Source organism: Sturnus vulgaris, chromosome Z, assembly GCF_052056855.1.
Source record: "Sturnus vulgaris isolate bStuVul1 chromosome Z, bStuVul1.hap1, whole genome shotgun sequence".
Taxonomy (NCBI): domain Eukaryota; kingdom Metazoa; phylum Chordata; class Aves; order Passeriformes; family Sturnidae; genus Sturnus; species Sturnus vulgaris.
The window spans coordinates 17644686-17671028 of NC_142283.1; the positions used below are offsets into that span (position 1 = coordinate 17644686).

The 26343-nt window shown below is 37.3% G+C and overlaps 1 protein-coding gene across 7 annotated transcripts in view; it reads right to left on the minus strand.

Moving 5' to 3' along the window:
* Positions 1-25882, minus strand: part of LOC106857798 (atrial natriuretic peptide receptor 2-like) — a 46648-nt gene extending 20766 nt beyond the window's left edge. For 2 of the 7 annotated variants that reach the window (XM_088156016.1, XM_088156020.1), the window contains exons 1-9: positions 15299-16706; positions 14263-14359; positions 11309-11441; positions 9503-9626; positions 7428-7532; positions 6792-6894; positions 5079-5224; positions 2453-2525; positions 65-212 (exon numbers count right to left, since the gene is read on the minus strand). In XM_088156016.1, the coding sequence (XP_088012142.1) occupies positions 65-212; positions 2453-2525; positions 5079-5224; positions 6792-6894; positions 7428-7532; positions 9503-9626; positions 11309-11441; positions 14263-14359; positions 15299-15352 (983 nt within the window). In that variant the 5' untranslated portion in view covers positions 15353-16706. Of the gene's footprint in view, positions 1-64; positions 213-2452; positions 2526-5078; positions 5225-6791; positions 6895-7427; positions 7533-8278; positions 8449-9502; positions 9627-11308; positions 11442-14262; positions 14360-14614; positions 14703-15298; positions 16708-16759; positions 16825-25704 lie in introns of those variants that run through there. The other 5 variants (XM_088156018.1, XM_088156019.1, XM_088156017.1 and 2 more) reach the window with 5 other exon arrangements.
* Between the last annotated feature and the right edge of the window lie 461 nt (positions 25883-26343).

The window sequence follows — 26343 nt, forward strand, 5'->3', positions numbered from 1 at the left end:
ACCAGAAATCAAGCTGAAACCAATATAGTAGATACTGCAGTACATGAGTAATATATTGACTTACTATCTCCCAGTCTGGGTGAAGTATTTCCTCCTGGACATGTTGGCAGCTGCTGTGCAGGAGCTCAGAGCAGTAACACAACTGACACTGGAGTCACTGAGAGCTGGGGGAGCACTCACCATGCTTCCTGTTGCTGTCCCTATAACGCAATCTAAATGGGATGTGGGATGACAAAAGGCACGTGAAGGTTCCTATTTACGCACAGGTGGAGATTCCAGAGGCAAACAAATACAGGGAATTCTCAAAATCTTTATATCTCATCTGATCTTGTTAATACTTAAGAGAGAAAGCCGTTGCTTGGAATGTGACTGCTGCATAAAAAGTAAACAAGTTCCAAAGATGATTCATTGCCAGAGATACTTCTTACTAATCCTCAGTATTTTATGCAATTTTCATTTCTCTGCTCTTGAAATGATTAGCCCTTGCTGCTACATAGAAGCTGAGGACAGAACCCAGGGAATGAGAGTAAACCCTGTGCCATACTTTAACAAGTCTATTTGGAGCTCCTAGAAGACTGTAAAGTACAGGAATGTGGGAAGTGATTCTGACATCAGAGAGAAGTCAGAGAAGAGCAACAATACAGTAAGAGAAAAAAAATCCCAGTGATTTTCAATTTACATTTTTTAATGTCTGTTGACCAGCTCACAGAAAAAAAAGGACTTCAAATTTAATGAGTGACATATCATGCCATAATCTCCTATTAAAATCCAGATTTGGCCAATTAGTCTCAGAATTGCTGAGACCTCTCAGCTCTCCCTGGTAGAAATATCTTGCTGAGGATGTTCAACATCTCACCTTGAATCAGGACTGCCATGTTCCCACACCATAGTATTATCCATATGCATTTCAAAGTTGCATTGACATTTGAAGCTTTCTACAGGATTCCACCCAGAAAAACATTACAGATGCCTCAGATAGCTTTGAGAATAAGACTGCATATGTATCTATATCTGTATATATGGTGCAATACACCAAAAAAAAAATTATCTTAAAAAAATGAGGCTACTTTTCATAGTGAATGCTACATACCCTGGGTGCAGGACTGCTGATGTGTTTTCATTTAGATATCTGTGCATTTCAGGCTACTGTGGGTCGGTCTGAGCAACTGAATCCAGAGAAGACATACTGTCTGTGACCTCAGAATGTTATCAGTACACATTACATTATTAATCATCAGTCTTAGAGCAATACTCTTAAACAGTATTGCTGCTACTCTTAAATAGTATTGCAGACTTTTTTCTGTGGAAGTTACATATTTCATCTTGGAGTTTTCAATGGAATTTTAATCTGCAATTTTTTGACCATGCTTCTAGTTTCCCTCAGTTTCTTTCTATTGCTTTACCTCACATGTGAAACTTATGGCATTTTCTAATTTACTATTAGCTGAAAATTTTGCTCTTGTTACATTTTGCTGTATTGTAAAACAGTTTTCTCCATATCTGTTTTCCCAAATCTGGATTGAAATTAATTTTGGTTTCTGTAATCAAATTAATTTGTAAAACAAAATCTCTTATTTACAACAATGATACCTTATCAAAAGTATACAGAAATTAATGTTCAAGCCTAAGGTTGAAAAGTATCTCTACTATATATTATCACAAGAACATCTTGACACTGGCAACCCAGGCAACCCAACACAACACAGATAAAGCAGACATCTGTGAGCAATTTCTCCCAGAAACAAAAAATGAGAGTGTGTACAATCAGCACAGACTTCTATAGATTTACCCTTTCTGAAGATCTAGGTATTTTTTCCTTCTGAATGCTAAATCAAGCTACAGTGAAGCAAATAATTGATATATAGCTTAAGTACAGCATAATAAAGCATATAATAACACCTGAATTTATTCTTAACTTGTCTAATTAGAACAAATTAAATAATATTTTATAACCAGAAGATAGAATAGAAAAAACATGTGGCCAAAATTAATTACATTTTGCAGCAAGTCTGCCACAGATAGCATACACCAAGAGAAGTTAAGATAGTGCTATATCCCTCGATATATTTGTGTAATTCCAGGGCAACTTAGTGAGATCAATTACACAGAAAGGTATATCTACTGAAGAAATTGTAATTTATTTTGTCCAACTCCAGAGTTTATCTGTTTATTTTGGGGTAGGCTTGTCTTTTTCAATTAACAAATCAACACAAATAAAAAGAAGGAAACTATTTAAAATAACTCTGTCATCTGAAGGTTTGATAAACAAAAATACGAGTGAGCAGGTCACAGAGGTTACAGGGATGAAATATTAGATATGTCTTTCAAAAACAGCTTCACTTTTTGCAAGACCCTTAAAATATGAACAATATAATTGCGATTATTTCTCAACGTTAAAAAGAAAAGTGTATCAAAATTATCAAACACAATATCAAAATTACAAGCTACTAACCTTGTTTGATGCAGGTGAAGTCTATAATCCAGCTTTCATCCCAAAGCATCTTCTGTTTCTGACATTGAAACCACTACAAAAGTAAAATGAATTCACTCTTAGTGTAGCCCTTCAGTCTTCAAAGAATTGAAACAGAGATTTTTTTAATAAAATATGAAATTGTAAAGTATCCAAACTAAATCTAAAGTGTAAACATCCAGCAACATTAGAACCAGAAGTATTAATAACAGGTTTAGAAGAAAATAGCATCTAATAAATACGTTAAAAACTGTACAGGCTGTACTCCAGAACTAATTACCTGTCATATTTTGCATTATTTACAGAGTCTCCATTATTGTCATCATTTACGCATTTACATTTCAGCCTAGACATCAGATGAGGAGTTCTCATCATATCATCTCATGGAAGTGCCCTATGTTATGGAAGTACATGACAAGAACACACTTCATCCCAATCCCGAGATAAGGAGCAATGTATCTTATATCTTGGAATAGATATCCTATCTTGGAATAGAACTAGCCCATTATGTCAAATAATCTATCATAAAGAATATTAGATAGTTATTCTGTGGCTACTTTGTAAAGAAGGCATTGAGTTAATGGCTGATTTTCGGTAGAGCTGACATACAAAACTAACAGTTACAAAGTGTAAGTGCTTTCAAAAGAGCAACAGATTAAATTATGCAGTTGTTATGACTGCAGTCAATGCCAAAATGTCAAATCAAAGCAGCATTTTACCATCATTATACCATTTTCTAGTGCAAAATTTAATATTAGATCTGATGCATTCATTAAAACAGGTAACAAAAGTCCAGATAATGGACAAGGAACAGGTTGTGCAGATTGTGTTGATATATTGGCAGAAATAGTGAGAAATATAGAGCTTACTGAATCAAAATTAAGTCATCCCATTTATTTCAAAAGGCTTCTGAGGAAAGAAATCTACATTTTATCTTGCAAAGGTGTGACTGTACAAAGATATATTAGCAAGAAGTGAATACTAGGCTTCCTTCCTTTGACACTAATATCAAAGGAATCCTTTCTGCTACTCAAAGCATTAAAGAAGGCATTAGTTTCCCAGATGGTTCCTTTTACATTATATCAATTCCTGAATTAGATAAAATAATTTTTCCTATCTTATTACAGTAAAACTAATAAAACTTAAAAACCCCCATGATGCTGCTATTGAAGAAGTTAGCAGGAATATGTCTACAGAAATAAAAGAAGGAAGAAAACCAAACTACACCAAATCTACAGAAAAACAGCAGAAATAATAGATTATTTTTGCTATAAGAACTTTAAATAAATATATGCAAGGCCAAGAATCGCCATTTCTCTTTCTAAAATGCCAGTTATCTAAAACTGAGTAAACTTCTCCTCTGTCCAATTGCATATCTCTATCAGACCATGTCGTTTTACTGGACAGTTGCTATGAAGTCATTGTGGATTGTGAATGGTCAAATAGCTTTCAACAGTGCTTCTGTTCCCAGCTCACAAAGTCAGACAGTGAAGCACAGAAAGACAAACCAATATAACGTGATCCAGGCCTCCCTAAGAACCTCAGCTTGTGGGCCATCAGCTTCTCCTACTCATTCCCTCTCTGTGCAGCTGCCTACCTCAGATGCTCACTGCAACTGCAGCATAAGATGGAAAGAGAAGGAATCCCTGAGGCAATCCCTATAGTTTTACAGGATATATGAGCCAAGGTCTCAATAAATTACCAGTCATGAACATAGTCAATACAATGACTCTACAACTGCCATATTCGCCTACTAAATCTCTGTTATGTAACTCACAAATGAATTTTTTTTCAAGATGCAGACACATAAGGAATGTAGATCCTCTTTCCCAGAAGAACTCTTATAAGCCATATCATTCTCTCTTTATACAGACATTTTCTTTCAAAGATACCCAAAACTACTTCTCCAATACTGATACATTTCTCTCTCCTCATTCTCTTTTTGTTTTTCCTTCATGAGTCTGCTATAACAATTGATAACTATTATGCAAAATTAATGACTTTGAACTGAACCAAGTTGGGTGCTACACTAAGAAAACAAATCTATTTAAAACATCAACCAACCAAAACAACAACAACAACCAAAAAAAAAAAAAATCATCCTCTCCCCATTATTCTTTTTTGAGAATATCCCAATTCGAATGTTTTGCTTTTAAAGTTCTACTTGGACTCCGAGGTTTAATGGTCTCTTGTGGAGATAGTCCCTTAATGAATATACCTAATTTGTTTCTGAAATCTTTTATAATTCTGGCCTCCATAGGGTTTTGAAGCAGTTAATTTCATAACAGAATTTTATTGTGAGTGAAAAGTACTCTTACTTTATTGGAACCCTCTACTCCCCATGCTATGGAAAATCTTTTTTACCTTTACTATCCCCCTGTTACATTCTATCTCAGTCTTCTCACTTACAGGATGAAAATCCCTTGTACAATGTGACTTTCCTTGTAAGGAAGATTTAAAAGTTGTTTGCCTTCTTTCTGCTTTTTTCCATAGCACACAGCTGCTGGAGGCAGAAGAAAATCTCTCCCTCTACTAAGAGAGAGCTCCACTCTGTCTAATAAAATCATGGAAGAGAAAGGAAATGAAAGAGTAGAGAACAAGTACTTACCATGACTGTCAAAATAAAGCCAGTGCATACTAAACATATTGGTAAGGCAATTGCTATCCAAATATTAGCTGAAAGAGGGCATTCCCCACAGTCTGCTGGACAGATAGAGCAGCCTTCTTCTTCCTCACAAAAGCCATCTCCACAGACTGATTAGAAAACAAAACACACGTCAGAAAATTTTAAGGCAGTTTCATCTATCCACAAGATTGTATTCAGATTTAAACATGTGGTCCTTGACCTGGGAAACCTCAGAGTCCCAGAAAGAATAAATTTTGAAGCATTCAGAGATACCATCCCAGCAACTTAAAGAGCAATTTGGAGTTCTGAAGTAATACAGGTTCTCTTAGATCAGGTTAAATGTTAATTACATCCGAGTCTTCGACATGTTTTGTATATAAATCATTTCATCACTATTGTTTTTCTCATTATCCATACTTTTTTTCCTGAAACCCAAAGTTCTTCAAGGCCAGTATTTTCTATTGTATTCTTTGTATTAATCCAGCACTTGTGATACCCAGAAGCCAGGGACCCTACCTCAGCAGTAGGAAAAGACACTGGGGACTGCAGAAAGAAATCTTGCAACCCACACTTCAAGTATTTCCTTTACTTTACTCCAAGTTCTTATATAAGTTATAGGCATTATTAGATGTAATTTAAAACAAAAGTCTAAAATAACAAGTATCCTTTTCCCATGTCTCGAATGGTCTTTCAATTTTACCTCTGTGACTAAACTAATATCATGCTGTACTTCAGACTTGAGAGGTGAGCTGAAGGTATTACTCTGTCATTATGTAATTTTTTTTAATAAAAAAAATCCTAAAAAAAAGTCCACTGCTCAGTAATAATTCTGTTTCAGCCTCATTAATTCTAGTATAATACCAAGATAATAACAAAAGTCACTTTCTACCTCAGGGGAAGAGCTGCATTTTTTAAAATTTCTTCTGTAATATATTATAAGTTTCCTGGAAAACTCAGCTGCAGTTGTTTTGAAATGAGTAGAAAATTCTATAGATAAATACTTCTATTCACACTGGAGTTGCTTTATGGGGTTGTTTTTTTCTTTTGTTCTGTAACATTGGGAAATATATTCTCACACTTCCAGAAGAGCAGCTAACAAGAGTGTTGTGATGACACTTTTGTTTTAGCCAATAACTTTCTTCAGGCTGTGTGTTTACTTTATTAAACAAGTCCACTTTTAAAATTTTACACCACTAAGAGAATTGCTACAGTGATTTTCTCTTCCCTCCATACAGGTATACTAAAGAGAATGAAAGACTGATGCCCTTGGGAGCAATTTTTAATGTGAATAAGGGAACCAATATGGATTTCTACCTTCCCAATATGTTTAAGACGAGTCTGCACCCCTTCAGAGGAAAACTGTCTGGATCCTCAGAACACTAGCTGGAGGAATATTCTCACATTCCCATGAACTACAGACAAGCCTTGTAGTACCTGAAGCCATTCGTCATGATATTTGACTTTACTTATTTGACAAGGGTGGCTTTCTACTGTTCTAGATTAATACAACTGTTAGGAGCTCACTTTTTCAGACTTCAGTGTTATGTGAAGAAGAATTTCAGGAAAACATTTGTGCACTCCAGGGTAGGCTGGGGTAGGAGTCACTTTTGCTTTTGGTAACTATGCATGAATTATAAAAGCATTGAGATTTGTAGTCAATAAGCAATTACCTCACATTTTCATTTTATATCATACCTACTGCAGGAAGGACTGTGGTTTTGGCTTCCAGAGCAGCTTGGATCCTCCCAACTCTGATGTGTGCAATGAGAGAAGTCACACCCACGTGAACTAAAACAACCTAAAAAGAAGTGAAGAAACCAGCAAGCATCAATACTTCACTTGTATACAATAGGCTTTTATAACAAGAACTGAGCAACGGTGGTATCCTTCACAAGAATTTGTGCATTGTTTTCAAAATCAGAGAGACAGCTCCTGTGAGCTTCTCTTCACCAGGCAGGGCTATCAGATCTATGCTTTCTGCCATGTATGCTTTTCTTTCAGGTAGAAGCTCCCTAATGGTTATGTGAACCTGCATCACAGTCCACCAGTAGCAGAAATGCATTGTTAGTGTGGACCTCAAATGGACAGATTGTTCTACTCCTTTTCCTCCCATCCCCACTCCTTCCACTAATTACCTATGGTGTAAAGGTGATACTTCCAAGTCAAGTCAGTTGGAAATTGATAGTATTCAGCTATATGCATAACTTAGATAATAACACATATATATAAATGAAATGGGGAACATGTTCATGAACTGCATTAAATTACTAGCAAGTAAGCTCCAAAAAGAGCAAATCAGGTAAAATACTATATGCAATAAATATATTTTACCTTGGCAGTCCAGTTTCTTTGGCTCATTTTCCCAGCAGTAGACAAAGTGTGAGTAAATATCTGACCATCATCTGGGATCCATGGACCACATATTCCTCCTTTAGCCTTTAGCAGACATATTGGTTATGTCAGTACACCAGAACACAATAAAAAACCCAGCTCCTTCTCTTTTACTTTCTTAAAATTACTTATGTTCCCTAACAGCAAATAAAGTTCTATTTTATAACCAAGACTATCAAAATGCCAAAGCACAAGCAACACTGTTCTGTGACAAAATAACAGAAAAGCAATTGTTCCTATTTTCAGTTAAGATCTCACATGTATTGTTATTTCTTAAAACATGAGTCTCAGCAGTGTACCCATAGAATGAGTGATCTTATGAAGCTGGTTCACTTTTTTGGATTTGCTGTGTTAGAACCAGAACAAGAATCATATTCCACTTTTAATGTTTTTCTCAAGAGGTTTTACTGAAGTGTCACTTTTGTATAGCAGCTTTTTTTTTCTTTTTTCTTTAATGAAGAAGGGAGGTACTGGTTCAAGGCCTGTTTTCAGAGTATTTCTCAATAAGGCTAATAAAATGCAAACCTCCTACATCTGCAAACACAGAGGATTAATTCTGGCTGTAATTTGGCTAAAAGGATTTTGTAGTTTTTTGTTTACTTGAAGGGATTAAGCCTCTCTCCTAACTCCAGATAATTCTTCAGACACTTCTTTCAAAGGACTGTAAGTAATAGACCAAGTCAAAAGAAATGGAGTACATTAACCAAAATAAAATGGTTTAGAACACATGACACTGGAAAAATAAAACAATGAAAATACAGACTCCTCTCAAACAAAGGGAAAAAACTTACTTTGAAGTGTATTTTCAATCTTATGCAGTGATATTCAATTGTGTGGCAGCCAAATAACTCAGAGGTCCTTTAAGCAGAAACTCAAACATATAGAGTATAATGAAGAAACCAAATGATGCATGTTGGTTGAACACGCTTTTGCCATTTCCACACCATAATTTCATGCAGAGCTAATCATGAAAATAGAAATAATAGAGGTTTTTACTATGGCTCTAGACAAAAATTTTGATGTGATGTTCCAGCAGGGATTCCTCTTTTAAATCAAACGTCCTGGTGCCAGCTAAGGCTTTCAGGCAATCATTAATAAGACGAGTCCTCAAGAACAGACTGCCAAGAAGCAAACTAGAGCTTTGTGGAGTCATTAGACCTCCCCACAGAAGGGTATATGAAACAGCTGCAAGATGTGTAGGCTAGGCTTCCTATTACACCACCTTTGATCACGAAGAATGTGTCACATTTCTAGAAGGGAGATTAACTAGAAAAACTGGGCAGCTGCATGAAAGTTGTTATGCAGGGTAAGGCTTACCTCACAGATTAAAAAAAACCCCAACAACAACAAAAAAAACGAACCAAACAAACAAAAAAAAAGGTGTTCCAGACTGTATTTTTAGAATCAGAACTTTAAGTAGCCATTCAAAGAGGGACAGACCAAGCAGACAGGCTAAGAATGGATCTTGCCTTCATGGCATGAACAAATTTTGCTATCCTGTATTTGGTTTCCTATTATTGCTCTGATACAATGAAGAAAAATATTTCCATCTCAGGACACAGGTATATAGGCTCCAGTTCTACCAGTCATAGCCAGTGACACTCACCCCCCTCAACTCCAGTAATCCAAGCAAATTATTCATGGTCTCCCTATAAAACAGAGAGACTGGAATATCTCCAGCTGACAATTTGCCCAGCTTGTTTTAGAATGCAGTGATCTGTCTTTCTTTCTCTGTTGGCTGCAGAGTAGTCCAAGTCAGGTAAACTCAGATGAAACTGGTCCCACTATCATGAGATATTCTGAATACTGCCTTGCAACCTCAGCGTCCAGTGCAAAACTGACAGACATTGCCACAGTGGTTTTAGTGAACCATAATTTGTGAATATATAGTGAACTATATAAATTTAGTCTAATTGTAATCACAGAAATACTTCACAAACTTGAACCTGCTTATTACATTGATGTCTCATCCAGTAGCAAGAACAGAGCACACCTTGCTGCACCATCACACTAACCATGAAGGCCAAAGGGCAGGAATGAATGTTGGCATGGTAGACACAGCAGTTGTCCCCATTTGCATCTTTCCATCTGGCAGGACATTCATGCTCCTCACAGAATTCCTTTGCAGCAGTAGCATTGCTAACCAAGCAGGAGAGAGAGAAAAACTTTTACACCCATTCCTCATTCACAAAAATTGCAACAAACACATGAGAGCTTGTTCTTTAACCTTCACAGAGAAATTGGTCACACAAACATATTCAGTGAAATAAGCACTGTTTAACTGTTTCTTTATTTCATTTGTCTTCTGATTGAAATGCTCCTGGAGCACTGGAGATTGTTGTCAGCTGGACTCTGCCTACTGCCACGCACTAGGGATTTCTAGCAGATACTCTGCTGCAAGCAGGGACCAACCTTCACTTCTCTTTCCAGCCTGACTTCATGACCAGGTAATATTACTTGGCACTTCTTCATCAGGCACAAAGACACTATTAGAAAAATACTTAATTAAGTTGGCATCTAATTCCATCATGTACTTTTCTTTAGGGCTCCTTTTCAAAATTTATCTGGTATTGTGTATTTTTTATTCAATAACTTCGTCATGACTTCATCCAATTACAGATGCCCATACACTGACTTGCTAGCCTCAGGTATATCTGGGTCAGCCACTGTAACCTTTAGTGTCAACCAGACAACCTAGTCAAAATGAGATGCAAATTTGATCCCTTTGAAAAACTGCAGCATAGATTTATCTCTCTTTTTATAAAATATTTGCCATCTGTCTCTATGTTCAAGGTATGTATAAGTACACAAAAAGCAGACTTTTACGAATTCCTTACTCATTTGAGGAAGTGAGTCTTCCAGGGAAGACTAGAAAAATCAGATTCATGCCAAGCAGTGAAAAAACCTGCTTCAAGGTTAAGTTCTCAGAACTATTAGTAACTATATATTTCAGAAAATGTGATAAATAAATTTTAAGAAGTTTTAAACATAATACATAGATGACAAAAAAAAAATCAACTTTTTGCTGTTGCAAATGGATTATGGATCATCCTTCAATATGAAATAACGTAACTCTGGATAACAGTTTTCATAAATTAAACTTTGCAAATGTGAACACTCAGGCAGAGAAAAATGTACCATAAACATCTCTTACACAATAGCACAGAAAGTGGGGCTCCACCCTCTGTCCCAGGTGTTTCTATAAAGGGATGGAGAATTGCTACTTACAGACAAAAGTGTGAAATAAGAGTTTATTACCCCTGGACCTACAGATCTAGATTTGCAGATCTATATATCTATTGGAGTTGCATCCCTACATGGTCTCTAACTGCTGACGTCCACTGTCACCAACACAGTGTGTGAGCTGACATGTAAGCTTTTGAAGTGATTTTAATTCCACAGAAATCAAGCAATGTTGACCACTGAATTAAATGGATTCAGGGCTGGACAAGCTCTTTTTCAAACCCATGTTGTGCACTTGAATCATACTTATGATTGAAATGAATATAAGATACAGAAAGCCTGTGACTCGTGCTTAAACTTCAGCTATAAATTCAGTGTGTAGAGAAGGCAAGAAGAAATGCTCAGATTTGCACTGTGACAGTAGTGATGTGCTCTGTCTCTGACCAGCATGTAAACATGCTATGATGGCTGATCTGAGAGCAAAGGGAAAAAGAGCAGGGCAAATGGAGCTATGAGAGATTTCAAAAGATGGCAGGAATTAATGAAGAGCCCCAGAGTGTCTGTTCCAATTATATCACTGAATATGTACACACAAAATCCTCATATGATCACGACAGTACTTTTATAAGAAGTAATACCTGTGGGAAAGGATTCCATTTTGTACAGCATATTGATAAAAACTGTCTGAAGCAAAGACTGAATAGGTGACGTTGAAGGATTCCCCACTCACAGCCTTTTCTGGAGGCCTTTGTACCCATGTCATCTCCAGTCCTAGAAACAGCGCAATCATGGGTCAGAATATTTGCTATACTTTTTTACTTTACAGATACATACAAATGTAAAACTTTCTCTGCAGTGATTTTCATCTATTCATAGGATCATAGAGTGGTTTGGGTTGGAAGGTACCTTAAAGATCATCCAGTTCCTCCCCTGCCATGGACTGGGACACCTTCCAATAGGCCAGGTTGCTCAAAGCCCCATCAAACCTGGCCTTGAACACTTCCAGGGATGGGACATTTTCAGCTTCTCTGGGCAGCCTGTTCCAGTGCTTCACAACCCTCTCAGTAACCCTCTGAACTGAGTGTTCTCCAATTACTTTTTATGAGCCAAAAAGACTCATGCATTTTAGTGGCTGTATTGGTAAACAGAAATGCACATTAATTGAAGAAAAGATCAATAAATTGGAGAAACACAACAAAAAATCTGCTCGTCTTATGTAAACTAACTTTGTTTCCAGTATATGGCACTGTTGCTTGTTCTGGTATATTTGCTTTCATCTTTTGATCAGGCAATATTGCTCTTAATTCTCAGCAGCTTTCACTGAGACACACCTTACTATGGAAAAGGAACAGACAACTCTACTACACACAAAATTCAGTCAAAACCCTTAAACTCACGAAGCATAAATTATAGGCACTAATATATTTAAGAATGCATTCTCATGCGATAGAAAAATATGGCATCTAGAGCAGAGGACAGTGGAAGGAGTGCTATCATACATCTGTCATTTTCCATTTTCACAATTTTTACTGAGAAAGATGATTTATCCCCATCATGTCTCTTGTCCCTGGGACTCCATATTCCCTCCTCTGGGCCTGAGAATGAAGTGAGATAAAAACTGGGAAAAGTTTTAAATCCATAAAGTTAATACCATCAAAATCTTCCCACTGCACTCACCTACCTTTTTGCCTGCTGTTGGATGAACGTTTCAAATTGCACCACATCAAATTATTTACATAATGCAACTGGGTAACTCAGTTTGTCAGGAAGTATTAAATTCCTTCTGCAGAGGACTGGTAAAACTGTCTTACAAGAAATCTATTTTTTTTTTCTTCTTGTTGTTTGGTTATGACCTCTTCTGTTACTCATCCTTGTTTTAACAAGGATGTTCTTTGCTTGCACTGTACTGAAACCACAATTTCCCCCCTAATTTACTCACAGATTTAACTAGGCAAATTGTAAAATAACCTCTCTATTTCCTATCTCCCTTGAAAAGTAAAAACTCATTTTAATTGCTAACACTATGTGAAAAATTATAATACAAAGATTTTTTAAAAAAAAAGCTAGCGTGATTTCTACTAAAAGGTAAGAGAGTTGAGCTTCAAAGAACATATGAGAATGAAGACAAAGGGTCAGCACAAATTTCAGTTAAATTATTTTTTACTTCCTTATAAAGGTTCACAAAGGTAAACCAAACTCTTCTTTCAATGACAGTTACTCCCACATACAAAATCTTTGAAGATCTTTTGTTAATTCCACAGCAATGAGGCTACAGTATATCTGTTTTGCTTAGCTTCTAGCAATGCCCAGAAAATGGCCCAGAAAACCTATAAAGAAAGGCAAGGTAGAGCTTGAAGTCCATTCTAAAACTGATTGTAATGGGTATACATTAATTAAGCAAACTACTCATGTTAGATTCCCTTGAACTTAGCAAAAATAGCTTTAAACAAGACATCTGTAGTGATAAATAGCTTTTTACAATGTTAAACCAATAGTAAATTCATACAGGGATAAAAGTTGAAATTATCTAGGAAGTCTTTGAACTTCATTGTTCCAACAGAATTAATTGGAGAATGTTTAATTGAAACATTGAACTAAGAGTATAACACAGCAGTATATTTCCTGCAGTGTTTTATTAGAATCACCTTCTGTGGTGTTCTTGATTTTTTCCTAAAAATTATTGAACTCGTTTCTGATCCTACCTTTTACAACATAAACAAAGTGCTCTTTTACACCAGTTGTTTATTTGTTATAGAGTCACAAGATCACAGAATAGTTGAATTTGGAAGGCACGTATAGAAATCATTCAGTCCAAGCCTGTGTTGCTCAAGGCAGAGTCATCTCAAGGATGTTCCTCTACCCTTTGTCTAGTCAGGTTTTGAAAATCCCCAAGGATGGAGAAGCCACAACCTTTCTGAGAAACCTGTTCTACTGCTTTATAACCCCTAGAGTATGTGAAACTATTCTTATACTTAAATTGAGTTTTCCACATATCAGTTGCTCCCTAATTACTTTTTCATCTCAATAAATTACCAACACAAAAAAACCCCACTTCTTTTTGTTATCTCATCATGTAAACTAATTTTTGAAACTGGCAGGAGTAAGTGTTTAAAGGTCTGAGGGTTTTTTTAGGTACTCATGGAACAGTTTTGAGCAAGGTGGAAAAGCATGACACGCAGAATCCGTGATTTTGCTGACTGGCTTCACGATTAAGCGCAGTGCACTTTCAAACTGACACTGCAAAGTTTCAGCAAGTAGATTCGCTACAATGTAGCACTGCCTCCATGCTTTGTTAGGATTAAGTTCCATTTGGTTTTCTAATGAGAAAAAAAAATGTTTTCAGTTTCTCTCTGGGGAGACGGATACAGCTGTTGTTATTACTTTTTCTGTTGGAACAAAGGTATACTGGACAAATAATTATTCTGAAGTATCTTTTAGTTGTATTCTTTTGCTTATTTCTCTAGGAAGAGAGGTTGTCACTTATTTAGATATATTTCACCATACATCATGAGTAAACTATTATGAATATTTCAATTTTGGGGTTTCAGTCATTCCCCAAATAATATACCATCTTTCATTATGACTCACTCACCTCCGCAGTCTAGCATGTTATACTCATCTGGCTTTTCCAGGGGCCAACAGTCATAGTCTTTGTTATCTAAATCATGCCACGCCTCCACTAGCATCACCTGCCAGAAAAAAAAAAAAAAAAAGGACAGAGAGAGACATTATAAGAGGGAAAGGATGAGTTCCATCTCCTAAGTTTATTATCCTTCTACAAAAGTCAAAAAAATGCAGAAACATAGGCTGACATAATTTGACCTCTCCAGCTTCTGGAGAAGAAAAAAAAAAAAAAAAAAAAGGTAATTCCATAAAAACACAACCAGTATGTTATTTTGATCTGTCCAGAAACTGGCATGAAACAGTCAGAAGACTTAACTAACCTTTATCTTCCAAAATGGCTCTTTACAAAAAGCAGGTGGTTGGTCTTTTTTGTCCGCTCAGTTTCTTTTAATCTTTTATACCTATAATCTTTGAATGAGTAATTTTTTATACTTTTAATAACACAATACAAATTTTAATTATATAAATGTTAGTATACACAATAACACATAAAATAAAGATTACATCAGCCTATTATAGGTAGAATACAGCATCATAATAGCACACAGATTGAATTGAAACAGTAATAAAATATACATTATATATGTATATATAATTCATCATAACAGATTATATTAGTCATGTATTAAAATACACTTTAGGGTGTATATGAACATATCAGAATACTCTATGACAAGGCACTCCAGGCTTATTCTATTTCTAGTAAAAGATAATAGTTTCTACTCATACAATCTGCTATTGTTTTCCTGTATATTATTAAAGTATAATAATCTACTGTACTCTCCAATTGCTTATCACAAAACAATGTCAACGGAATGAAATAGAATGATACAGCTTATTTTTCCAATATATCTTCTATTACTCTTGATTTCTACATTACTAAAATAAAAATCAACAACTGCCTAGTATCAATGGCTGTTCCACAGTAATAAGCCGTACACAGTTCTTTCTGTACACACAGATCAGAGGAATAAGTTCTGGCAAGCAGATCTAAGTAGACCTACCAATAAACTGAGGAGGCTTCGGAGCTCTACAGCTGGTGATTTGACAGCTCCCATGCTCCCTAACGTGCACCCAGCTCACCAAGTGTCAGGGCTGCTTCTGATGTTGCTGCTGCTTCTGAATTAGATGCCCTTGCCTAAGAAGGGGGTTGCTAGGCAAGCTGATCCTGGCAACTCCAGCTGCTGCAGCTGTTGTGCCTCCTCCTTCCCTCTTCTTACACTTCATGGTGCAGGGTGGAAATGCCCCTCTGCACCTTTCCTGAAACCCTTCAGAAAGTCCCCACTTGTTGTAGGGGCAGTCCTACCCTCCTGAAATTTATGCTTCTTACTGCTTAAAGCTAGAAAACCAACTGGGGGAATTTTCTTGCAGCACCCTGTCGAATGTGAGCAGCATCCAATCCTTAGGCAGATTAACTGATTGATGCTGTGGACACAGATGAGCCCAAAGAAGGAGACATGTATAAACACCAAGGCAAGCAATGGCCACCAATATCAGATGAGCAGTAAGGCTGACCAGCTGACCAGTTTACTGAGCTTCCTTCCAACCTGAATTTTATGAGCCATGTGACCTCAATTTCTCAGTCCTTGAAGGCATAGGACAACTATGTGTCCTGCTACATACACAAGTGAAACAGGCCTCTGTGTAGCCACATTGGTACAATAAAGACAGATGTGTCCATATGGGAATATCTGTGTTTGCTGAAGCCCTGCCAATACAAATCTTCAGTTGTGATTCAGCTCTCCTGAATATTTCCCTATGTTGCCTCTTGAATTCTGCCTCTGGGCCAATCTGATTTAAGACTCTTAGTCAAACTTCACTATTTATTGCATCAAAATGGCATGAAAAACCTGCAATGTATGCCCAAATAATCTTGAAAGAGATGTAGATGAATTCACTCATTAAAGAGTTATTCATATAAACTAGTGTTTTAGGTTGAAATTTTATGTTTGTTGTAAGATGCTAAACTTCATGTGTGGTTTGTCTTCCTGTGCTTCACTGTGACGATTTCACTGAAATGATGGGTTTCACTATGTGGAAGTCTTTTAAAGAATTTCAGCATGCTTTTTTTTTTTTTTTTTTTTTTTTTTATTGGCCCTGTGTTAGGGAAGCTTAGGATTATAACTTGTTAGATACTTCAGAAGCCAAAAGACTGCTTGACTGATCCTATTTTCTTTAATTAGACTGACAAATATTCAGATGACATTGATACCACGATTCAAGGACTGTAAATATCATACATTACCTTTACAGCTACTTGTCTATCACCTCATTTAGAATTCCTGGAGAATGGCCACATGTACTTGGGAGTCTTGGATTAAAGATGGACAGACAGGAATGGCTGGCAATTGTATGATTTAACAATCTATCCCAGCTACTTGGGATGCACATTACCATCTCTGCATTTAAGCAGAGAAGCACTGGAAATTTTAAAAATAAAACCAGTGCAATATAAATATACAAACCTTGGTAAAAAGAAAGGATTGACAACTCAGTGAGCAATATATTCTTTAGCTCTATCCACAACTCTCTGTATATAAAAGAAATCAGAAAAACATTTTAATAAAGTGAAGTATTCATCTAAATAATATTTGCTTTATATTTGCTGCTTTTACTGTAAGTTATACACAGTTACATAGTTTGCATTAACATCTTTACATTCCATCATATTATGGATGAGTTTATTAAAAAAGCCAGACCCAGTCTAGCATAGATTAAGTGAATTCTATGTACTGCTGCTTGACTTGTTTAGTGCAGTAACACTGAGTTCTTTGGCTTCTTTTTTTCAAAGGATCTCTTAATCTGGAAGAAAAAAAAAAGCAAAAAGAAAAACCAAACAACAACAACAACAAAACCTCAAACAAACAAACAAAAATAGGCCATTTCTACTGATTGAAATTAAATTATCAAATTATTTCATGTTTACAGATCTATTTCTATTATGCTGGCTAGACTAAGATGGTCCCTTAAGGTACCTTATTTCCATTTCAGTAATTAACACAGTAATAACTTCTACTATGAAAGAAACAGGGAAAGTAAAGATTCTTGCAAAAATTATGACCAAGAAAACTTTAGATGTTGTTAAAAACATGCATTGTTGTTAATGTTTCAAAAATCATATAACTTAAATACAAATTTGTAATATTTGTAACAAATAATAACAATGGATACAATATTGCTGAACAAAAGTTGCCACCTATGTTCTTTCAAGCATTGTAGGATAGCATTTACAGCAGTAAGTCAAAACAAAAATTAGTGCGATGAAAACTTCAGATACGTTTGAAAATACGTATTTGTTCTGACATTTAAATTTTCTAGATGGTTCTTGTCTTGGAAGGAAGATGAGGTTACTGACTTAAAAAACAGACAAACATACATTTAAAAACACACCAAAAAAAACCCTCCTTAAAACCCCAAACAAACTAATAAACAACAAAACCAAACAATCCCCAAAAAAGAAACCCCCCCTCCCCCCCCCAAAAAAAAAGAAAAAACAAACCAAAAAACCACAACCCAACACTCAAAAGCCACAATCAGGGCTTATTTGACACTTAAAAATTATGGCATTCCAGACACCACTTATAGGATTCATGAGGTCTGTGCTGTGATTTGTGAAATCAATAACTAAAGCTTTAGTTCTTAGCACATAAAACCCCACTCATGCAGAGCACGTTCATCCCGTGCATGGATTGGCATCCTGCTCAATGCCGCACCGCTCCAGGTTCCTCGCGTCTACAGGGATTCAAGATTACCCATGCTATTCTCATCCTAGAGCGACAGCTCCAAAATTACTTTAAACGACACGGAGTCCGAGCGCCTGTCGCACTGGCAGGAGCGCAGTTTGCGCGACCCGCGCGTTGGCGGGCATGGCCAGCGCACTCTGACGCTGCTCTCTAGCGGCTTCCTTGCCGCACAACGCCGCGCCCGGCCTGGTTCAAAGACGGCTTCCCCTGGATGCTCCCGCTGAGCCCAGTCTGGTTTAAGGAAAGCCTCATCTGGACGCACCCACAATGCGCGGTCTGGCGCAAGAAAAGTCCTCCCTTGATGCGCAAACTGCAAACGGAGTACAGAGCAGTAGCGTAGCAAAGAACCTGTCCGGTTTCAGGTTGTCACCAGGCAGTTCAGAGACAGCAGATGGTGGCCTTCTACCCTTCCCAAGAGCAGAGTGATGCACTGCACAGCCACAAGAAATTCCCAGGGCTCTGGCATGTGGTGAGGGTACCACAGAAAAACAAGTGATCACACCTTCACTGGATCACCCTAATCATTTGTTTATGCATTTTCAGCATGCAGAGTAGGGGTTTTGCTGACCTATGTAATGCAGCCCTACAGACAAAGGCCGTTGGCTTTTGCCTTGTAAATCCACATTGAAGCAAACAATTGCATGCCCCAAAGGAGGCCTTTTAGCACAGGCTTCTGGTTCTCTCCTCATGGTACTGTATGGGGTCGAGGGCTGACTCCCACAGTACTGGTCTTCCAAGCTCTCTGCTGCTTATGAGATGAACTGGACAACTGGATCAGAAGCCTGATCTGGTTACAACTGCTATAATGATGATTTTTATTATTATTATTATTATTATTATTATTATTATGCATTACCTTAAAAAGATTCAGTATTTTTTCTCCGCCCTTCGTTTTTTTACTCAACGTTCTTGTGGCAAACACTTATTCAAGTAACACACATGAGCTCATATGGTTCAGTGACATTTACACCTCATCTGAGCATGGATTAGCAGGTGTGAAAAATAATACCACATTTTCTCCAGAATTACTGATAATTTAATTAAAATACTAAGCTTTTTAATAAGTTTCATAGTAAATTAGTAGCTTCAGAGGTACTAAGTGCCCACAATCTGTTGGGAGATCTGAACAGCTAACAAAGTGAGTCTGAAGAAATGCTGGAGAGCCTTGCACACACACCATCAGTTAACTTTGTAGTATCTCCTCATCTCTAATAAATTTTTCCAAATATTGAAAGTTTGAGAGAATTTCAAATAAGAGGTCTCAAGCTGAAAAAAAATGATAATCATATATTAAAAAAAGAAGTGATGACATATTGGTTTTCAAGGATCCAAAAGATTAACGTTAGGTGATTAATTTTTGATGACAGTTTAGTTACAGCAGAAGTAGCAGTTACACACTTACACAAAGGAACAGAGCAGGGAGGCAGTATGAAAGCAAAACAGATAAAAAAGGTAACTACAGCCAGTGAAAACTACAGCAAAGAAACTGCTTATTCTGATGACCACCCACAATGTTGTACATACCTCAGAAACTCAGAGAAACCTCAAAAAAGCAAGTGGCATTAATTGCTGAAGGTGGCAGGTAGTCTTCCCCACACTCTCAGGTTACTGGGAATACTGAACAAATGTATGCTTTTATAGATGCATTCCTCAGGTTCATTCTAGTTCATGAGGCATCATAGGAAGGCTTGTTCTGTTGCTGCACTGCGGGTTTGATCTGGCACTAACCAAGCTTAAATATTTATTTCAAAAATACTAGAAAATACATCAAAACTTGAAATTAAAAGTATGTTTCATACTTCCTCCAGGCTGTATGAAGACTGTCACTTAGCATCTGTCACAGACTTGAAGAAGAAACATTTTCATTTAAGAATAAAACTATTCTCTGTTTAGAGGATTAACTAGTACATGAGCTATTGCAGAAAAAAACCCCAACATTCTAGAATCTTCATCACATAAAACAACATGTATTTTTTTCTTCTTCTAAAGAGAAGATAGAACAATGATAATCTAGAATTCTAAAAGGAATATACTCACAGGTAGAAAATTAACAGGTAACAGTGATTATCTCATTAATTGAAAATGTTGATGTTGTTAGTTATTTGATGTAATATATGACTGAAAGCTTCTAAAGAGACTGGATAAGAAAAAATGATCTCTCAGTCCTCAGAAAAGCCATCAAGAACTTTATTTTTAATGTAATCCAGGTTAAACTTTAGAAAATCTTAGCCTAAGCACATAACTTAATATAGATTTCTGCATAAAGGATTTTCCTGAACAAATCTTTGTGTTCTTCTCTGTGACTGTAACATATCCTGTAAATGCTGTAGTTTTTCAAAGAGCATTCAGCAAGTCTGAGAATGCAAGATTGAATTTCAATTTGTCAGGATGACTGCCTGGCAAGCCTAAGACGAGTGAGTCCCAGTTCAGCACAGAACAATTTGAGTTTCTCAGCTGAGCAGAACATTACTGATGTTCTCAAATTCCTCCCATCTTTCAGCCCTCCCACACAGGCAGAAACGTTACAGATGTCTGCAGTGCTTAAGAACAGAAACCCCGACTGCTCTTAAGATCTACTGGGAGGGCCTGGGTAATAGTGACAGACAGCAACTGTGGAACAATTCTGTTCTTAGCCTGCATCATGGTCTAAAGATATACTGGTCATTCCACTGGTAGTAGTGGCATTCAACTGAAATCTGCCTTTTTCTTTAATGAGTTTTTCCTGTCCTCCTCACTTCTCACTGTATTAGTCATTTCTGTTTCCAGAACTCTTCAATGATTTTTTAATTTGTTTGGTTTTTTATGTACAATTAGCACTGGGCATCTATGGAGACTGCACACACCCCTCTGCTCCCCCAGAAAGATGTCCTCATAAACCACAATTGCTTCCACGTTTCCAGGATGTCATGCGATCAGAAATTCCTGAGACACACTGAGAAATCACTGAGACAGGGTGTCTCTTAACTGAAGGAACATTTAGCCTTATTGATCATCTCTTTGAACCAATCCAAAAAGAAAGAGAGATATAGACCATTTCCTTTCCTCAAGTCATGATCATTTCTGCATATGCCAGGCTATAGAGATGTTTGCCAACCTGTTTTTAATAACCTTCAGAAATGGAGCCTCTATCCCTTCCTTTGTGGTAATCCAAGGCTTCACTACCCTTCCTTGATAGAAGGGTTTCTCTATAGCCCCACCAGATTCTATCTTGCTATAATTTCAGTTCAATACTTATCCCAGCTACACAAAGAATGGTCAGACTCTTCTGTATCCTTCTCATGTGCTCAAAGTCTCCACTGCTCTGGTTTCTGCCAGTTACTATGTATCAAGATGCCTTATGCAAATATATTCTCACATTTCTTCACAGGGAAAAAGGATCATCCTAGTTTCTGTAACACAATACAGGAATAGAAGCAGATTAAAAAATAAATAAAAGCAAAACAGATATTTCAACTGTAGAATTCACACTTTGTCCTCGGATTTTTGTATGCAAACAAGTGATTGCTTATGCAGCCTGGGATCACTACCATGCAAGCACTCCCATTCTGTAATTAAAACAAATGTCAGTTACAGAGAGAAATAAAAATCAGTCTTTCTTTAACATCACAGTCTTTCTGCTGATGGAGACTTTGTCTCAATGAGCTTTTTAAATCTGTACCTCAAGTGGAGTGAACTTGGTAAATGTCCAGTTTGGCATGCCATTTTTTAGAATGTTTTGCGACTGACTAGTTGTCAGAAGTAGTCTAGTGGGGAAGATTTTCGTATGTTACTGAACCTGAAAAATTCCTCTGCTATTCAGGATTCTCTGGTTCTTCGGATACATTACTTTTTCTGCTGATGTCAGACATGTCTTTCCTCCATCAGAAAACATTGGGAAGCCAGGAACTTCTTCCCCCAGAGATGGGCATATGAAGTAATATTTATAAAGAGGATTTTAATTTTCCATTATTTCAATTTTATATTGTCTAGGTCTACTACTAATTTCTTCTTCTCCTGTTTTTTGGTATCCCTCTCCCTTCACAGAGTACCCTCCAAAGCAGAATCCTTAACGATTTTTAGTGCTGGCTGGCTGGCAAGAACCATGATATATCAGATGATTCTACCATAAAGTATTTCAGTGCTCTGCTCTGTCAAATACCAGTTAAGAGTTGAGCTGTATCTTCTCACCTTATACATTTCTTCCAGATGACTCACTTCCTTTATAATTTTGTTCTTATCAAATAATTTCCTGGTTTTTAAAATTGCATAATGAGATTCTCAAAGACATAAATAGCAACCAGAGACCTGATGCTCACTGAATCTCATGGCTTTCTGACACTTAGTTCTGAAAAAATGTCTCATTTTTATGCATTATGTGTAAAGCGAGTAATAAAAAGGAAACATAATCCTGGCATGGGCTATAAACAGCTATGCTCCCTGAGCACGCCCTTCTCTCCTGGAAGCCACCTGCCTGGTCTCAGGGCCAACATAGACAGCGCAGTTCTCCAGCCATAAAGCCACAGGCAGGAGTGTTGCCTGAGAAGCTCTTGCAGGGACTCCTCACCTTTCTCCAAGATCTGCTTTTAGGCTGGGCTCTCACACTAGTTTTCTGCCAGAGCGATATTGCACCTATATTGCCCACACTGGCCAGGAACCCCGTGGATTTGAATCCCAACTCTGACACATGGATTTGACTTCCTAGCTTGACCCTGGATTTATCTCATCACTCTGTATTCATCTGTTAACCTCCACTTTTGGCTGGAGACTATAGACAGACCTGTCACGATTGCCCTCCTCTGGCACAGTAGACCTGGCTCTCTTTGGGGTGATGGTACTCCGCCTGCCTTGCTGCCAGGATCTCCTTCCCTTGGGAAGCACTCTGTCCCTGTTCAATGACAAGGATACCTCAGCTATAATGCTGGGGGAAAAAAAATAGAAGCATTAAAAATAAATAAATAAAAATAATATTCAGGAGTAAGTATGCAATAAAATAAAATTCTAGCCAGAAAGAAAAATATAAATGCTTTGCTCAAAACCTCAGAGATATCCCTCTTACAGTATCTTTTGCCAGACTATTTCTAATTGCAAGTATGGATTTTTGTAAAGGACTTACTCTTTACAAACAAGAAAATATTTTCATTTCTTTCTGTTTCAGTAGAAAATTATCAAGACAGGACAGAATTCTATGCATCACTGACTTGAAACACGGAGGTTATCACTATCTTTGGATTATCAGTGGTTTCAGTAGTATTTTAAAATGAACAATATTATAACCAATTCTGTTTTGCATCACACCCTGCTTCAAAGTATCTGCTTCAGACCAGCCATAGTTTTAGATACTTTTATAAAATATATATTGGCACTTTAATTTTTTACCACTGATAAGTTTTTGTTAATGCTTGACCATGACCAAGTGTTGTATTGGTTCATAATATCACTCTTTCACTAGTCATTAAAATGATAAGGCATATCTTCTCCTCATGCCCCAGATGCTTATTCCATTAAGAGGAGATGACCTTTAATTTATATATATTTTGTTCTTGCCACTTCAGTGAGAAGGAAAAACCTATCTTATTAGACTTTATATCCCATGGAAGCTGCATAAACTGCTCATACTTCATGGAAAAGTTTAGAGATGAAAGTAACATGTTTGGAAGAACAATACAGGAAATTCTTAGCCCTCAAAGTGTGAAGTAGAAAAAAACCTCTTACCATTGTCAAACAGGGGATTAAAAAAAACAGGCTACCTGCAGACAGGGTAGGTGAACTAGATATGCCATACAGGGAAAAACAGGAAAGAAACTTCTCTGAACTACTGAAGTTTTGCTTCCCAGTGATCATGAGACTTGCTCATTTTTCTTTTTGCATATAAACACCTGGGCTGTAAGGACTAATTTCTGTGGACCCTAAAATGCAACTCATGCTAAAGTATTCTGCATTTAAGGGGAGAAACAATGTATGAGAACCTGCATGTCCAGCGTACTCCTGTACTTCTGTCCTGGTAAGAAAAGGATGTCGTTTCAAATGGAGACCTGGGAGAAACTCATTAGGAATACTGTCGTAGGATATCTTAGGGTCTTCTTTTCCCATTTCATTTGAGCACAAGTGTGGAGGGAGCAGAAAACACAGAAGAAAGTTTCCCTGCATCCTCAGAACAAGCTCCTTGGAAAACCATGGCTAGAGATAAGAAATGGCTTGTGAAATGACAAATACAAAAGGAATTTAGTTCCCTCCCCCTTTGGAAGACCCTCTTATCTGTCTTCAATATTAGTGGTTTATTTTATTTTAGTATCCATAGGCCAGCTTTGAATGTAAAATCCCTCAGGGATTGGTTAGAAAGTAGAATTCCCTTGGTAATTGGTGCAAATTGTAAAACCCTCAAAAGATATAAAAACCCCTGTAAAACAATAGCTGTTGGTATATGCTAGATAGTATGCCTTCATAGAATAAACGATGGATTTGTGCCTTTCTGCATATGCTGGTTTCTTTTCCCTGCTGGTCTGAGAGCTCACCACGAGCCAGAATTCTATCTCGGCAAGGCTCGGGAACTTGCTCCGTCACTGAGGGCTGCAGAAGCAGTCTCAGGGATCCCAAAGGGACCCCGAAATCCCACCAGTGACACATAAGAATGTTTTTCATCTCTTGGCTATTTCTGATACTAGCTAGGGCATGTTTCAAGGCAATCTCTGCGCTTCATGAAGGGCTAATGAAAAGACAATTTTTATCACATGACTATTTAGCAAATCTGTTCGGTTCTCCTGCCTCCCTCAGGGTCAAATTCTCCCCTGAAAGTGCTCTGATTATGTAAGAGATTTAAAGTGGAATTCCACTGGGAAGCTGCGGCTAGCATAAAGATGGAGAGAAAATTACTTCTGTGGCTTTGGGTAAACAGAAGAAGATCATTCTCTTAAATAAACCAGTGATTATTTTTGTTTCCTCTGAGGTATCAGTGGTTTAATAAATACCCAACACATAAGTTTAATTCTCAAGCAAGCTTACACCTTGTGCTGCTTCAATGCCCTCCCCCAGCCTAATCTGAGATAGAAAGAGTCTATGAAATAGCTACATCTCTATGTACTATGACTGGGATCATCACGACTAGGATCAAAACCTGATCTTTCGAGTCCTAGAAAGAGTATTCTCTTATCTCTTAATGGAGTCTGAAATTACCTTCAGTTCCAACCATGAAATTAATATGATCTATCAGTAGCAGCACCATTTTACTCCATTACTCTCTGTCCATAGCATGTAGTCACTGGGCCAGACTTTAACCTCCTCAAGAAGCAACACTTCTCACCCTAATCCTGTCTGTCTAGGAGGCAGCTTTGCTTAAATAAGCAGTCACGATATATAAGAAAATCATATAATGCACTCACACCATATATAGATCATTGTAATATGTTTTGTAATTGTGTGCAGAAACCTGAGTTAGCCAGTTTTAGTAAATCTGCCCAGCAAAAGTTTTGAGGTATAAATGTTACAGCTGGGAAGAAGAAAGAGGCAAAGATAATTTATTTTAGAGTTGTCTACACCTGGATGACCAGAAAATCCACAGGTTATATTCATTCTAGAAGAATTTAAATAGCAGAAATGTTTGTGGTTAAAGGAAAAAAGAGTATGCAGGGCAGCAAGCAAAGTAAGGAGTAGTAGCAGAATCACAGAGCAGAGCTGTTAGAAGAAAGGTTTACCTGGCATCTCACAGTGAGAAAGACCTTGTACTCGTGTGTTGAACAAATGTTTCACTGGATTTTTGGGCTGAAAATGACCTTGATGTGATGTAGACATACTCCAAGTGCTCTGCTCTGCTGTCTCCTTTTTTCCGATTGTTTATCCTGATTGTGAAATGAAACTAGCTGAGAGACAATAGATTCACTGAATGCTGCTGGCACAATAGAGAGCACAAACTGGCCTTTCGATTTCTTAAGTACTGAGAGGGCAATGGGAATTCATGCAGAACGGCCTTTGATAGGCAAGCAAGGAAGAAGGTAGAGGGACAGAGCTCATTGACCCTCCAACAAATGGTGTCAGTCATCAGTTTGGTCTGCTTTAGTTGAGAAAGACAAAAAGACCTTTAAGGAAAAATGAATCTACATTGTTAGGAATGAATAGGGGAGTGGTACTCATAATTGTGAGATATATATTTGTACACACACATATTTACTCTTCATCAGATGTATGAAAGGAAAAATGACAGGAGCCAAGCATGTCTGGACTTACCTTGTGATGCCATTAAGCACATCATCTCCACCTTACATGAGAACGGTCACCAATATTTGTTACTGCTGCCTGCTGTAGTGAATGAAGTCTCCCATTTTCTTTAGGTCTCC